The 15068-nt window shown below is 34.2% G+C and overlaps 2 protein-coding genes across 2 annotated transcripts in view; one reads left to right on the top strand and one right to left on the bottom strand.

Moving 5' to 3' along the window:
- Nucleotides 1-4812: 4812 nt before the first annotated feature.
- Nucleotides 4813-5908, top strand: LOC110026049. The gene is made up of 2 exons (XM_020726818.1): nt 4813-5107; nt 5612-5908. The coding sequence occupies exons 1-2, from the start codon at nt 4890-4892 to the stop codon at nt 5637-5639; spliced, it is 246 nt and encodes an 81-aa protein (XP_020582477.1). The 5' UTR covers nt 4813-4889; the 3' UTR covers nt 5640-5908.
- Nucleotides 5909-12064: 6156 nt separating this feature from the next.
- Nucleotides 12065-15068, bottom strand: part of LOC110026006 (20 kDa chaperonin, chloroplastic) — an 18314-nt gene continuing 15310 nt past the window's right edge. The window contains exons 4-6 of the mRNA XM_020726746.1: nt 13155-13310; nt 12590-12667; nt 12065-12447 (exon numbers count right to left, since the gene is read on the bottom strand). Coding sequence (XP_020582405.1) covers nt 12274-12447; nt 12590-12667; nt 13155-13310 — 408 coding nt within the window. The 3' untranslated portion in view covers nt 12065-12273. The remainder of the gene's footprint in view (nt 12448-12589; nt 12668-13154; nt 13311-15068) is intronic.

Genomic DNA, 15068 nt, shown 5'->3' with positions numbered 1-15068 from the left:
TATATATATATATAAATTTTAATATTTACTGATGGAAGGGTCATGACAGTAGTTGATTATTTCTGACTTAGCATTACACACGATACCAACACACATGGGTAATGAAAGAGAAACATGACATGACACATTGATTTTACGAGAAAAACCTTGAGATGGAAAAAATCACTGGACCCGGCCAGACTGCTAGAGGTGTCATATTTGATTGTTACGAATGCAGTAATCTGTCACGAGTGTTGTAGAAGGTGGTTGTAGTTGAACAAACTTGTAATATAAGTTTTAGTTAAAAGTCGTGGTATTATTTAGTCATGGAAGTTACAGATAGTAACTTCAGGAGTTTCAGTTGGCCACAGAGGTTGTGGTGGGAAGTTGTAGGAGCTGAGATGATGTCTGTAGGCTGCAGAGGCAGGAGCTGGGAGCTGCATAAGTTGTAAGTCACGTAAGTCATAATTGGTCATAGTGATGAGTTGGGATAATGTCCGTAGGCTGCAGAGGCCAGAGTTTGGTGCTGCACGAGCTGTAAGCAAAATAGACCATAATTGATCACGTAAGCCTTAGTGGTGAGCTAGGATAATATTCATAGGCCGCAGAGGCTAGGTTCGAAAGTTGCACTAGCTGTAAACCATGTAGGACATTGGTCACGTATGTCTTAGTGATGAGTTGTGCTAACGTTCATAGGTTATATGGGTCGGAGTCAAGAGTTGCATAAGTTGTACGCCAAATAGGAGTTTGTATTTAGATGTTATTTTCTTTTAAAGGTATAGACATTATGTGTTAATGGTTTGTGCCAATATGCATGACCATTTGTTTGTGTTGATATAACTAATTGACGAGATTGTTAAACAATGCCTTTATACAAGATATTAAAGTTTAATCTCACTAAAATAAATACCTTTATAAGGAAACATATGTGGCTCAAGTGGGAGATTGTTGAAAAGTAAATAAACAATTATTTTATTTGGGCTAATATATATATATATATATATATATATATAAATGTATTATTTATGTTATCTTAAAGTTAAGCCTAATTAATTTGATCCAATAAACTACAAGCTTATTGGTATTAAAACTTAATAATATCGTAAAAATAAGTGTAGAGATCAATTTGTATTTTCAACTTTTATGATGTGCAAAATTGTAAATATGAATGTATATTAAATAACTACTCATTTGTAGTTATCTTAAAAGGTCATGGTCTTCATTTCATGCATGCAGTGTTCTTCACTTTTTCTTAAGAAACTATAGAGATCCCCTCTTGCTTGGAATCTAGTCAGAAAAAAATTTTGACCATAACTATAAGAAATCATGAATCAAAGTAAGCTTCCACACTCTCATTTTTTTATCTCTTGCTAATTTGACATGGAATATTTTGTGTTATTGGTTGTGTAAATTCAAGAAAATTATACTTTTCATAATAATATCATGATTTGTTATTTTGGTTGTGAAATCTATATATCAGACCAGTTAATATGGGATATATATATATATATATATATATATATATATATATCAAACTGGAGAATGATTGACGAAGCGAAAAATGAAACTAGAAAAAATCACACCAGAAAAGAATAACAAAACAGAACACACAGATTTACGTGGTTCGGCAAATTGCCTACGTCCACGAAGTTGCAGAGGATTTTACTACTCGAGGAAATTTACATCAGTCGATCATCTCGACTTACAATAGGAATCACTCACTCTTCGTTATTCTCTCTATTCTTCTTTCTCTTTTCTTCTCTTTTTACACCGAGATACACCGAAGAAGACAAACTTACAAGAGAAATAAACTCAATTTTTCTTCTGTCACAAGCCACCAAGAAGAAATCTAGGGAGAACAATCTTCTTCTTCTTCCTTCACAGCAAGGAACTACCTCTTGCACTTTCCTTCATCTGTTCCGAGGAAACCCAAAGAAGAAACAACGTGACTTTCCGTAACCACAGATCTGGCTCTCCTTTTTTCACAAAGAGAAGGAAGCGAAGGGATACTTTGTTTCGCGAAATATAGGAGGCAAGAGCGGTTGGCGATCGGGAGTGGGATTGGGCTCCGATTCGCGAAAGGAGGGGGGAGTGGGAGCGTCGGTTCGCGTGAGATCGCGATTCGCGATCGGGGGAGAGGTCTCCAGCGCCAAACATGTGATTAAAGATTTATTTTTGGGGGATTAGTATTTGATATAAGCCTAAGTTTGAATTTCGGACTTCGAAAACTGTCTTGAAACAATTCTAACGAAATCATGGTGCAGGGACGTTGCTACATTAGTTTGTTGCACTATTTTGCTATACTAATTTCATTTTTCCTCTTCCTCAAAATAATGGTTATTTAGATTCTTAATATTTTAAAATTAATTAATTAAAACAATAACCTATCAAAATAGCCTCTTTTGTCGATATTAATTAATTTATGATATTTAGACGGTTATGTAAATATAACTTAATACTAATTTTTTTATCACAAATTTCATCAAGTGACAATTTCATTTGGTTTTGAGACAAATTGTGGATAATTTTGTACTTCATAAGTTTAGTAGGAGTAAATATATTTTATTGGTATTATAAATCTATGATATATTGATTGTCACCAGTGATATAGGCATGTTGCACGAAACTAAAAGATTTCTATCAAAGTATTTTGAAATGAAAGATCTTTGTGACGATTCTTTTGTGTTGAGAATTAAAATATATAAATATCATTCTCGAGCTACATCGAAAAGCTTCTTGTAAGATTTGACATGCAAAATTATAAACCAAGTGACATGTTTGTAGCTAAAGGAGATAAATTTACTTTAAGTCAGCATCCTAAAAATGACTTCATGAGGCTAAAGAAATTAGAATGATTCCTTATGCATTAGCTGATGTAGTCTAATGTATGGCCAAGTTTGCAGGTGTCAGAATATAGCATATTGTTGGGATTTTGGATAAATGTTTGAGCAACCCTGTAATGGATCACCAGAAAGCATCAAAACAGGTTATGCAGTATTTATAAAGAATGAAAGATTAAATGCTCACATTTAAACTGTCAAACCAACTTAAGATCATTGGTTACTCGGATTTAGATTTTGGTGGATGTCAAGATAGTTGTTGATCCACTTTAGGATATATTTGTCTGCTTACTTGATGAGATATTTTTTGGAAGAGTGTTATATAGTCACTAATAACTTCTTCCACTATAGCAACAATATTTATAGCATGTTATGAAGCGTCCAATCATGAAATATAGTTGTGAAACTTAATCCTAAGGCAACAAATTGTGAAAAGCATAAAAAGATTATTTAAGCTATTTTGTGATAATAAATGTGAAGTTATATATCCCAATAACAATAGAAATTCTTCAAAATCAAAGCATATAGAGATTATATATTTTTTTTAAAAAAAGAGTTTATAATAGTCAAATGTCTATTAAACACATGGACACAAAATCCATGACTGTGGATCCGCTCACTAACGAAGTTCTACCCAAGATTTTTCATGAGCATATTGCTTATATGGATCTTCAATATTTGATAATATATAATTTTAGTTGGAATTTTGTATTTTGATTTTTTTTCTTTTATATATATATGCAAAAATGATCAATTTTTTATGAACTCATTAAAGTTTCAGTTTGAACTATTTGGAATTAAGCATATGTAGATCATATTGCTTGTAATTTTTGTGCTACATGTCCATATTTGATATGTCATTTGATTATATTGATATACATGATTATTGATGGGTCCAATCATATTATACTTGTGATTAAGGCCTCTTTGTTCTTATATTAATATAATTAATGGACAAGATAGTTAAAGAATGCCCCTATATATAATATTAAAGTTTGAGCTCACTAAAGTAAACACATTTATAAAATGACATATGTGGCCCAGTGGGAGATTGTTGGAAAATAAATTAACAATTATTTTATGTGGCCCAATATATGTAAATAAATGTGTTATTTATGTCATCTTAAAATTAAGCATAACAAATGTTTTTGAAGGATTTACATGTGCTTCATTAATAAAAACTCTTGCTTTTCTTTTTTATAAAAAAATTACATAAAAATCCCATAATATTTATTTATTTATACATCTACCACTACACTTTCATATTTACATTTATAACACCAATGTTCCAAATATACCCCAATTTAAGAAAATAGTTGCCATGTTGTCATCGTTCTGTATAATTAGAAGAAGTCATCAATATAGATTAAAAAAAAAAAATTATTATCATTATCTTTAGCAAGTTTAATGGTCTATACCACCAAAGATTAAGAGCGTGGATTGTTTTGATAAAATCAATGCAAATTAATCTTTTTTTGGAAATTTAATTATTATAATTTTGATTTTTTTTATTTTTAAACTTTAGCTATTGATTCAATTTGTTTTTAATTAAATTAATCAAGATAAAATTATATTAATTTTTTTAATTATTAAATGAATAAAACGCAAGAATATTAATTAAATTTCCATGCCAAAATCATAAATTTTAACAATACCACTTAATATACTTCTTAATATATATATTAATTAAACCACAAAATAATTACATATTCTTTTCATAAATTATATTCATACAAATAAAATCATAATTTAAAATAACACCTAAATTTTACTTTTTTTACATTTATACCACAAAAAATACCACCATTTTAGCTTTTAGAAGGTAAAATACACGTTTTTTATGCATGGATAAGGTTGGTATGGATGTAAAATGTAAATACAAAGTAATTGAGTGGCATTTATGTAAATATCTCTTTAAAATATTATTAGTTATTCAATCATCATCGATTAAGGCTTATCCTCCTTGTTCGGCTCATAATAAATCATCTGCAAACTATATAAATAACAACACACAACAACTCCCTGCATAAAAAGAGATCTAGTTCCCTCTCAGGCGTTCTATCAAACACGATGGCTGCAATTCAGACGAGCTTCTTCAACCACCTCTGGGACGAAACGGTGGCCGGCCCTTTCCCCGACTCCGGCCAAGTCCGCCGCTTCTCCTCCTCAAACTCCGCCGCCGCCTCCCTCGACATAATTCCGGCCATCGCCGGCGGTTGTGATCCGTCTTCTCCGGCTTTGCGTCGGAAGAAGGTGGCGCAGCCGCGGAGCCCTACCGTCTATGATTGGTTCGTCCTCAACTGTTTTTTTTTTTTTTAATAATTGTTTTCATATTCGATCGTGATGGTTTAATTTGGAGATTTTTTTTTCCTTTTATGTAAATCTAGGGTTTTTTTTTTTTTTTGCCCGTTCGATGCTCGAATATCACTCGAGAAAATATTATGTTTAGACACCGCACGCCAGACGGCGAACTGTCGGATGCCACATCATCGTGCACCTCGACAAGGGGCGTGGCGGTCGGTGGTTGGCCGTCTGAACACGCTGACCACACGTCCGGACGGATTACTTTTTCATTCGACTGAGGGAAGCGATGATTAAAAAAATTCTTAAATTCATCGGATTTACTAAACTCAACAAAAAAGCATAAAAAAAATAAATTTAATTTTTAATGTTTGGTCGTCTTAAAAAAAGCTTAGTTTTATAAGATTATTTCTATAATAAGAATTTTTCAAGCAATTACGGTTTATTTTAATTATTATTTTTTTTAATTTGTTTTTTTTTTTTTGGTTCAGGGTGATGATCGGCTCTCTTGATAGATGAGAGGAATGGAAGGAATGGTTGGATAAATGGGCAAAGAGGACTTCAAATAATTCAGAACTGTGCCAGAATGTTTATGGCTATGTTCTTTCCATCTCATATGATTGCACTTTTAATTCGATCTCATCCTTGAAATTAATTGTATGAATTTGAATTGTTTTTAATATGATTTGTATGGTAAATATTGAGAGCATCAATAATGTTATGTAACTTTATTATTGTTATGGTATATTTGATTGGAGCATGTTCAAGAGGGGCTATTTATGTGAAAATTATTGGGTTAAAAGCTTAGGATATAATTTCATATTAGGATTATATTTATTACATGTATTTTTTTAAAAAAATAACTAATCACATTATTTTACTTGATAATAAAAATTTACATATATTGATACAAGTTAAAAAGAAAGAGGAAATATTTTTCTTTCTTTCTTTTTTTTTCTCACACACAAAATAAAATAATGAAAAATTACTATTGTACTACTTCAAACATGTAGCAACTACCTCACAACCCACCACTTCAAACATGCAACAACCAATTAACCAATAAGTAAAAATAGCTAATTAATCAACAATCCCTCCCTTAAACTGATGTTTGCTTACATTCAGTTTAAAGTCTTGATTGTTTCCAGCGAGCAGACTACAAGTGATCTTCTAAGCTTCATAAATGACTCCATCTTGAGAGCTTTCGTGAATATATCAGGAATCTGATCTTCACTTCTGCAATAAATTAGATCAATTGTTCCATTATTGGTAAGATCTCTCAAGAAATAAAACTTCACATCAATGTGCTTGCTTCTTCCATGCAACACAGGATTCTTGGAGAGCTTGATTGTTGAATTATTGTCACAAAAAATTTTAGTAGCTCCTAGTTGCTTGAATTTCAGCTCTTCAAGAACTCTCCTTAACTAAACAACTTGGCAAGCACAAGTTGTAGCAGCAAAAAACTCAGCTTATGTGCTTGACATGGTGACAATGGGTTGCTTCTTAGATGACCACGAAATAACACTTGTTCTAAACATAAAAGCATGGCATGAAATGCTTCTTCTATCATTTTGATCTCCTACACAATTACTGTCAGTAAAACCTAACAAATTAGACTTTACACCCTTCTTGTAAAATATTTTAAGGTCTCTTGTTCCTTGAAAGTAACGAAGAAGTCTTTTGGCAGCTAACAAGGGCATTTATGTAGGAATCTCTATATACCTTATGATTAAACTCACATAATACATTATATCTATCCTTGTTGTGGTTAAATACATCAAACTACCCACAATTTGTTTGTAAAGTTGCTGTCAATTTTTCTTCCTTCATGATCTTTGTGTAACTTCAAGCCAACTTTAGCTGGAGTATTCACAAGATTACAATCCTTCATCTTAAATATGTTCAAGATTTCTCCAACTCACTTCTTCTGAGAAATAAAGATCCCATCAGCCAATTGATCTACTTTTATGCCAAGATAGTAGTGCATCATACCAAGGTCATACATTTCAAATTCATTCATCATACACCTTTTAAATTCTTCAAACATAACATCACAATTTCCAGTAAATATAAGATCATCAACATATAGGCATGCATTGAGCATTTTCCCTTTATCTCCAATCTTAACAAAAAATGTATGTTCATACGGACACTTAGAAAGACCAACTTTAAGAAAATAATACTCAATATGATTATACCAAGCTCGTGGAGCTTGCTTAAGTCCATAAAGAGCTTTTTTCAATCGTTAAACTTTATGCTCATTTCCAATCTTCACATAACTAGGGGGTTGCTCGATAAATACATGTTCCTCTAAGTACACATGCAAGAATGCTGATTTGACATGTAGTTGGAATAAAGGCCAAGAATTTTGTGTTGCCAATGCAACACCAACCTGATTGTGTCATGTCTTGCTACTGTAGAAAAGACTTTTGTATAATCAACCCCATATTGCTGCTTGTATCTTTTGACAACCAAGTGTGTTTTGTGCATGTCAATTTCACCATTTTCTTTCAACATTGTTTTAAACTCATTTGGAAGATCAGAGAGCTCCCAAGTGTCATTCCGTTCAACGGAATCAATTTCAGCATCCATTGTTTTTCTCCATTTTTCTTCTTTGACGGCAGTTTCAAACGTGGTAGGATCTTAATATGAAAATAGAGCAAAATATGTAATTGGATCTTCTGAATTGTCAATTCCAGTTACCTCATAGTCGTGCGTCCAAGTTGGCCTTCTTCAAATACGACGAAGAGAATTAATTCTAGCAGTTGTTGGTGCAGCTTCAATAGCTGTATGAGTAGCACTTGATGAGTTTTCAGTCAAGTAAGGTTCTGAAATTTTCTTTAGATCAACATAATCTTCATAAAAAACTTGAGTAGGTTGCTGCCTATTTCAATCCCAAGTGTTTTCTTCATTAAAAACAACATCCCTACTTGTCACAATCCTTTTTGGTAGTGGATTGAACAATTTGTATGCTTTGGATTACACCAAGAAAGACACATTTTACAGCTTTGTCATCAAGTTTCTTCATTTTCTGATCTGAAACATGAGCAGATGCAATGCATCCAAAGATTCTGAAATGATCCACATTTGGTCTTCTCCCACTCCAAGCCTTTTCTGGTGTTATGTTTTGAATAACAAAGGTTGTGCTACTGTTCAAAAGATGAATGCTCTATATTACTGCTTATGGCCAAAAAGACCTTGGAATTATTCATTTTCCCATCAAACCTCTCACGATGTCGAGAATGGCTCTACTTTTTCTTTCTGATACACCATTTTGTTGTGGTATATATGCATCTGTAAGTTCTTTTTGAATGTCATGTCCTACACAAAAAGCTTCAAACTCTGTTGAGCAATATTCACCAACACGTTTTGTTCATAGGGTCTGAATTTTCTTTCTTGTTTCATTCTTCACAAGAGCTTTAAATTTTTGAAATGTAGAGAAAGCTTCTAATATCTCTTGTAAAAAATAAATCTAAGTTTTTTTCTAGAAAGATCATCAATTAAGGTAATGAAGTATTAAATTGGGTTTGTTGAACCACAAATGTCTGAATGAACCAGCTGCAAAACTTCTTTTGCTCTCCATGACTTTCGTTTTGGAAAGTCAGAACGATGTTGTCTACTAACAACACATTATTCACCTATTTGGGAAGGAGTGGTGGTTTGAGGATGGCCCATCACCATATTTTTCTGTTGAGGGTTTTCAATCCACCAAAACTCAAGTGGTCGTAATGAAAATGCCAAAGCCATGAAGGATCTTTCATCTCGGCCATCAAGCAATATTGAATGCTTTCAATCTTCAATGGAAACAATATGTTTGAATTCATCTAAAAAACTGCAATAGCACCTCTAACAAAATCATAAATTTCACAAATATCATTCTTAATAGTGATTACTTAACCCTTTTCTTGTAACTGATCAGCACTCAATAAATTCTTTTCAGGTCAGGAACATACAACAATTAGAAATCATTTCCACAAAATCATTCTTGGTTCTTATCTTAATATCGCATTTGCCCATCACTTTTATAGTAGAATGATCACCAAAGCACAATGTAGAATGAAAATCTTCATTTAGATAGGAAAAAAAGACTTACTTCCACTCATATGGTTACTGCAGCCTGTATCTATATACCAAATATCAGCTTCAGTTTTTTTTTTCCATCTTGAACAACCATCAACAACATCTTTGCTTCCTTCTCCGCGCCAAAATTTGAACTTTCTTCCCTTCCTTTACCATGAGGCAACTTTGTATAAAATTCAGATGCATAATGACCATATTTATGACATCGAAAGCACTTTACCTTGGATTTGTCAAAATCCCATCCTCTTCCTTTACCGTGAAGATATCCTAATTGAAGTGTGGAAATTTTTAGAAGATTTGAGAGTTTCTTGGCTTACTAAACTCTTTAATATTATTTTAAAAACTAAAAAGATGTCTGAAGAGTGAAGGAAGAGTATTTTGATCCTCATTTTTAAGAATAAAAGAGATGCACAAGAGTTTGTAAATTATAGAGGAATTAAGTTGATGTGTCATACTTTAAAATTACGGGAGAGTAATTGAACATAGGTTAAGACATGTTACAAAGATTTCTCATAATCAAATTGGATTTATGACGGGCAAGTCTACTATGGAAGCTATACATTTATTGAGAAGTTTAATGAAGAAGTTCAGAGATAATAAGGAAGATCTCCATTTGATCTTTATTGATTTAGAAGAAGATTACGATGAGATTCCAAAAGATATCTTTTGGAGAGTTATTGAGAAGAAAGCTGTTGATATGACTTATATTCAAGTCATTAAAGATATGTATACTAGCGTTGTTACTTGTGTTCGAGTTGAAGGAGGATTGACCAATTATTTTCCTATTTATGTTGTATTACATCAGGGATCAGCTTTAAGCCCATATCTTTTTACTTTAGTTGTGAATTGTTTTGCAGGACATTTATAGGAGGATGTACCTTGATGTATTTTTTTTGCTGATGATATCATTCTCGTGAATATGAAGAGAGAAAAAACCCAGAAAAAATATGAATTATGGGGTCTACATTGGAGTCTAAACGCTTTCATTTCAGTAGAACTAAAACTGAATACAAGGAATGTAATTTTAGTAGTAGTAGCTCTAGTGACAGAAGTGTAACTTTTGGTGATAAAAATATTAAAAGACGTGAACGATTTAGACATCTCGAGTCTGTTCTTCAAAGCAATGGTAATATAGATGGAGATGTTAATAGTAGAATTCAAGTTGGTTGGTTTAAGTAGAAGAATGCTTCGAGACTTTTGTGTAATAGAAAAGTACTGCATAGACTGAAAGGAATATTTTATAAGATGATGGTGAAACCAGCAATGCTCTATAGCACCAAATGCTGGCCTTTAAAAGAAAAGCATAATACTAAATTTAAGTGTTACGAAGATGAGATTGATTAGGTTGATGAGTGGCTTTACACTTACAGACTAAATGTGAAATGAATATCTTCATGAAAGAGTTGGTGTAGCTCTAGTGATAATCCAATTAGGAGAATAAATGTTTTAGTTTCGACCTGTATTAAAAAAGGCAGAGGTAGATCTAGAAAGACCAGACCTTATTGTATAAAAGATGTTCTTAATTTACTAGAACTAAATGAAAATATGACATTAAATAAGATGCAACGAAAAAAAGATTCATGTAGCCTACCCAACTAATGGGATTAAGGCTTTGTTATTGTTATTTGTTGTTATATGTAAATTTGCCAGAATAAAATTTCTTTTTAAATTTTAGACTTAATGAGCGCAAAGTTGGTTCTATGATTCCTTCTAATATGATACACATGCAACTATACATAAACACATGATGGAATTGAAAAATAAAAAAATCAATTAAAATAGAACCAACCATTTTTTTTACTCGTGCCTACCTCGGATAAAATGGCCGAGCTCATCTAATAGAGCAAAATTCAGCAACTCTTGTCTGCTCAACTTTGAAACAAATAACTTTGAATTAAATATGAGTTTCAAGGTTGGATCAACATGGAATCCCATATTTCAATCTTGATTCTAGAAAACACTTCAATATTGTCCATTCAAGCACTAAAAAACAAATAAAAAATACAAAGCATACCAGATGTCATTGACATAAGGATGGCTGGATAAACAATAAAAAGTGTCTGATTGCCGAAACCATTCTCACAAAGTAACAACTCCATATGAGAAAAAATGCCTTCGGTTTGAAGATTTTGCAGAAATAATGTCAATCATAGCTCATATCAGAGAAACCATAAAAATCATAATAATCAGAATCAACAAAATCAAAAACATTACTCCATATCAGATGGTGTAGGCTCAAAACTAGCAGAAAATCCTTCAAGCCCGACAATGACTTCATTCAACTCATAATTGGTAGTAGAGCTTTGGGGGAAGTCTCCGGTGATTTTTTTTAAAATTTTCTTGACGCTTAACATTTAGTAACGAGTTTGTTGCCTATCATGATTATGATTATAATAGGCAAAACGCTGAAACACATAAAATCACCTGAGAAGGGTTTATACAGACTTTGAGTTGCGACAGGCACAACTTGAATCAGGCTTTCTAAAAACAGGAAGAAAGATAGGTTTGGTGCATTTGGAATACGATGAATGTAGCACTGCTTCCATATGAGCCTCGCCAAACAACAGAAAAACTAAAATACAGATATTGCAAATACAATTCCCCCCTTTTCAGGAAAAAATATTGCATCCGGAGTCTGGACGCAGCTCGCGTCCGGACACCGGACGGACTCCAGACGCAATATTTTCTAAAAGGCCAACCGTAAAGCCCCTAAAGAAACACCAACTGCACAAAGCTCAATAAAAAATCCAACCGCTCATGAGTAAAGCTACTTTTTCCTCATTTTTGCATGAATTATTGAAATCAATCAAAACATGCAAAAACAAAACTTCCTATTCACATTACTCAAAACTTCAGTAACATATCACATTCAAAACTTTAGCTATGTTCTGAATTATATGTTTGGAATTGGCAAAAAGCCTCATAATTTAACACAAGTTCAGATCTAACAGAAAACTTGCATCTTGGAATCAAATCAACAACAATTTCATGGGACAGCAGAAATGAGAAACTTAAGCCTAAAAAAAGCATGGGCCGCAACACCAGCTCACCTCAAAAAGCCGAATCAATTAACTTAAGAGAGAACTGCCATCACATCAGATGCTCTCAAGACAATGTAATCCGAACTATCAGGACCCTTTAATTCACTTCCGGCAAATTTAGAATACAGAACTGTACTTCCAGTGCTGATGGTTAGTGGCTTTCTGTTGCCGTCTTCATCCAAAGAACCAGGTCCAACTGCGATCACCTGTTATAACCAAGAAACAATGAAATCCAAATGAAATTTTGATCAAAGATTGGTAGAAAATTTAATAAATTAAAGAAGATTACTATTAGTTGATAAAACAAGAGTAAATTAAGATTCAGGTTAAAAAACAAAAGTGACTCACTGTCCCAATTGAAGGCTTCTCTTTGGCTGCCTCAGTAAGCAGTAAGCCACCAGATGTTTTCTCCTCAGGAGGGGCAACCTGGATGAGATTAACGAGCACTATTCAATTGTTAGCATTCAGCAGGCTATAAGAAACCTACTAAAAATATTAAGAGCATTTACATACATACTACTACCATCCACCCAATTACAATGTATTTACAAATCCAACACCTAAATTTTACTTATTACATTTATACAACCCAAATATTTCATCACATCAAAAAATACTGTTACTTTTAACTTTTAAAAAGTGAAACACACCTTTTCATGCATTGGTAAGGTGTTTTATGAGTAAAAAATTGAAGTTTAGGTGTTTGATGTGTAAATAGAAAAAGTTTGAGTGATATAAATGTAAATCTTCCAAAATGTTAAGCAGAGGTGTGCTTAAGTCACGAAATTTTAAGCATTTTGGCCACAAGAAAAAAAAATATTATTGCGCCCATTCACTTCAAATTTAGACAGAAAAAAGAAAAGCTGAGAGAAGAATAACTAACATTAATGATCTAAAATGCTTAAAATCAGACCTTGATAAGAACTCTATCATTCAGGGGCTGTAAATCCTTGGCATCATCAGTTTCGAGAATGCCGACAATGTCATCTTCTTTCAAAATGATATGCTTGGCTCCACTGAATTCCAACTCAGTTCCAGCATATTTTGAATAAACAATCTGACTCCCAGTCTTTATCGACAGGAGAAATAAGAACATAAAATTATTAGCACAACCTCACAACTACAAACCTTTAGAAGAGAGATTTCAACGTACTTGAAGAAGGCGATCAAATCACTACAGAACATGAATAAGAACACTGTGACTATGTAATGGCCCCGTTAGGTTTCAAGTTAGAAAACAAACTTAGAGAAACAAAATAAAATTTATTTAATTCCATCATTTAGTTAGATTTATTTAGAAATCAACTAGACTTGAAACTCCACCAATCACTTCAAAATCATAAAATGATTAAGTTTCTATTAAAAAAAATGCATTAAAACAAAATCATCATATCCCGAAACACAACTTTCATCAACACAAGTATACAAGTATACGAAAAATACAAGTATACAATTAGACTCAGGCATGTTGTATGAAAATGATCTTAATTTATTAAATTAAAATATGACACTCAATAGGATACAGTGGAGAAAAAGGATCTATGTTGTTGACCTCATTTTTAGTGAGGTCTTAGTCTCCTGCTCTTAGAACCTAGGATCTAGCTTTAGGAATTCTTATTGACCATCCTAGCGGACTAGCAATGGAGCCCACCTCCCGTAAAACTTCAAGTCAATTCTTAACTCATTTTTGTGAAGAACTCGCATGAGTGGTTCCAAGCACTAAACTTTTAGTTGCAAGGGCTAAGGACCAACATGTAGAGGGCCCGAAAATGAGTTCCTATAGGATCAAACAACCTTAGGTGAACCCTTTGTGACTCGATTACTCGTGAATGCCGCAATTCATGCACTCACTGCACCACACACGACTTTGTCAATTTTGGCTTAAATTGACTCGCCCGCCGGCGAACTCGTCCGGACGACCCCGGATGACGAAACAGACTGCACCCACGCGTCCGGAACGTCAATTTTAGCTAGGAAGGACACCCGCATTGTTATGGTTTCGGGTACGAGCGACTAGCACGGAAATTGATGCATTTTTTTAGCGGTACGTGGGCACGGGCTCAAGCCAGATCCGACTTGGGTTCGATTCAGACTGAACATGGGCTAATTACTTCAGCCCATAGATTTCAAATTTCAAATTTTAAAATTAAAATTTATGATTTAATCCCCCATTAAATATTTCCATTTAAGCTGGCTGCCTGAAAGAAAGATATTCTAAAAAAAAAACGTCAGCTTCTTCCTCGAGAGCGAGAGAGACAATTGGACTTCCTCTTCCTCCTCACGCTCAATCTCGACTCCCTCCTCCCGCTCGGCTTGGAGGTTTCCTCGCGTTCGATCCCGCTCGACAAGAGCGCTCGACTTCTCCCCATTGTTCTGAAACCTGCTCCCTGCTCTTCCCTCTCCTCTCTTCCTCGAATCGCTCTTTCCCCGCTCGACCCCGCTCGTCCGCTCCTCCCTCTCGCGCGCGACTGATAACAGACGCTCGATCCCGTGAGCTCTTCCACAACGCAGAAGAGGCATCGCTCACCTCCTCTCCTTCCTGCGCTGAAAAACCCTGCTCGGACGCTCCTCTGCGAACAGGAAGACCCCGCTCGCCTCCTCCCTGCGACGAAGGCAACCGACTTTCCCGCTCTCTGCTCGATCCCTTTCTCTCGATCCGTCTTCACAGAGAAGCATCGTAGCCTCCCTCCACTCGTGACCGAACCCAGCTCCCTCTCCCTATCTCGATCGCAGCCTAGGCGATCGCCTCCACCGAAATCCCAACTGAAACCCTTCATCGATCCCGCCTCTGCGCTAAGATCTGCGATTCGTCCCCTCCTTCCTCGAT

This window comes from Phalaenopsis equestris, unplaced genomic scaffold (genome assembly GCF_001263595.1).
Source record: "Phalaenopsis equestris unplaced genomic scaffold, ASM126359v1 Scaffold000347, whole genome shotgun sequence".
NCBI lineage: Eukaryota > Viridiplantae > Streptophyta > Magnoliopsida > Asparagales > Orchidaceae > Phalaenopsis > Phalaenopsis equestris.
Note: the sequence above shows the minus strand (reverse complement) of the source record. Positions and strands in the feature narration are given on the sequence as shown.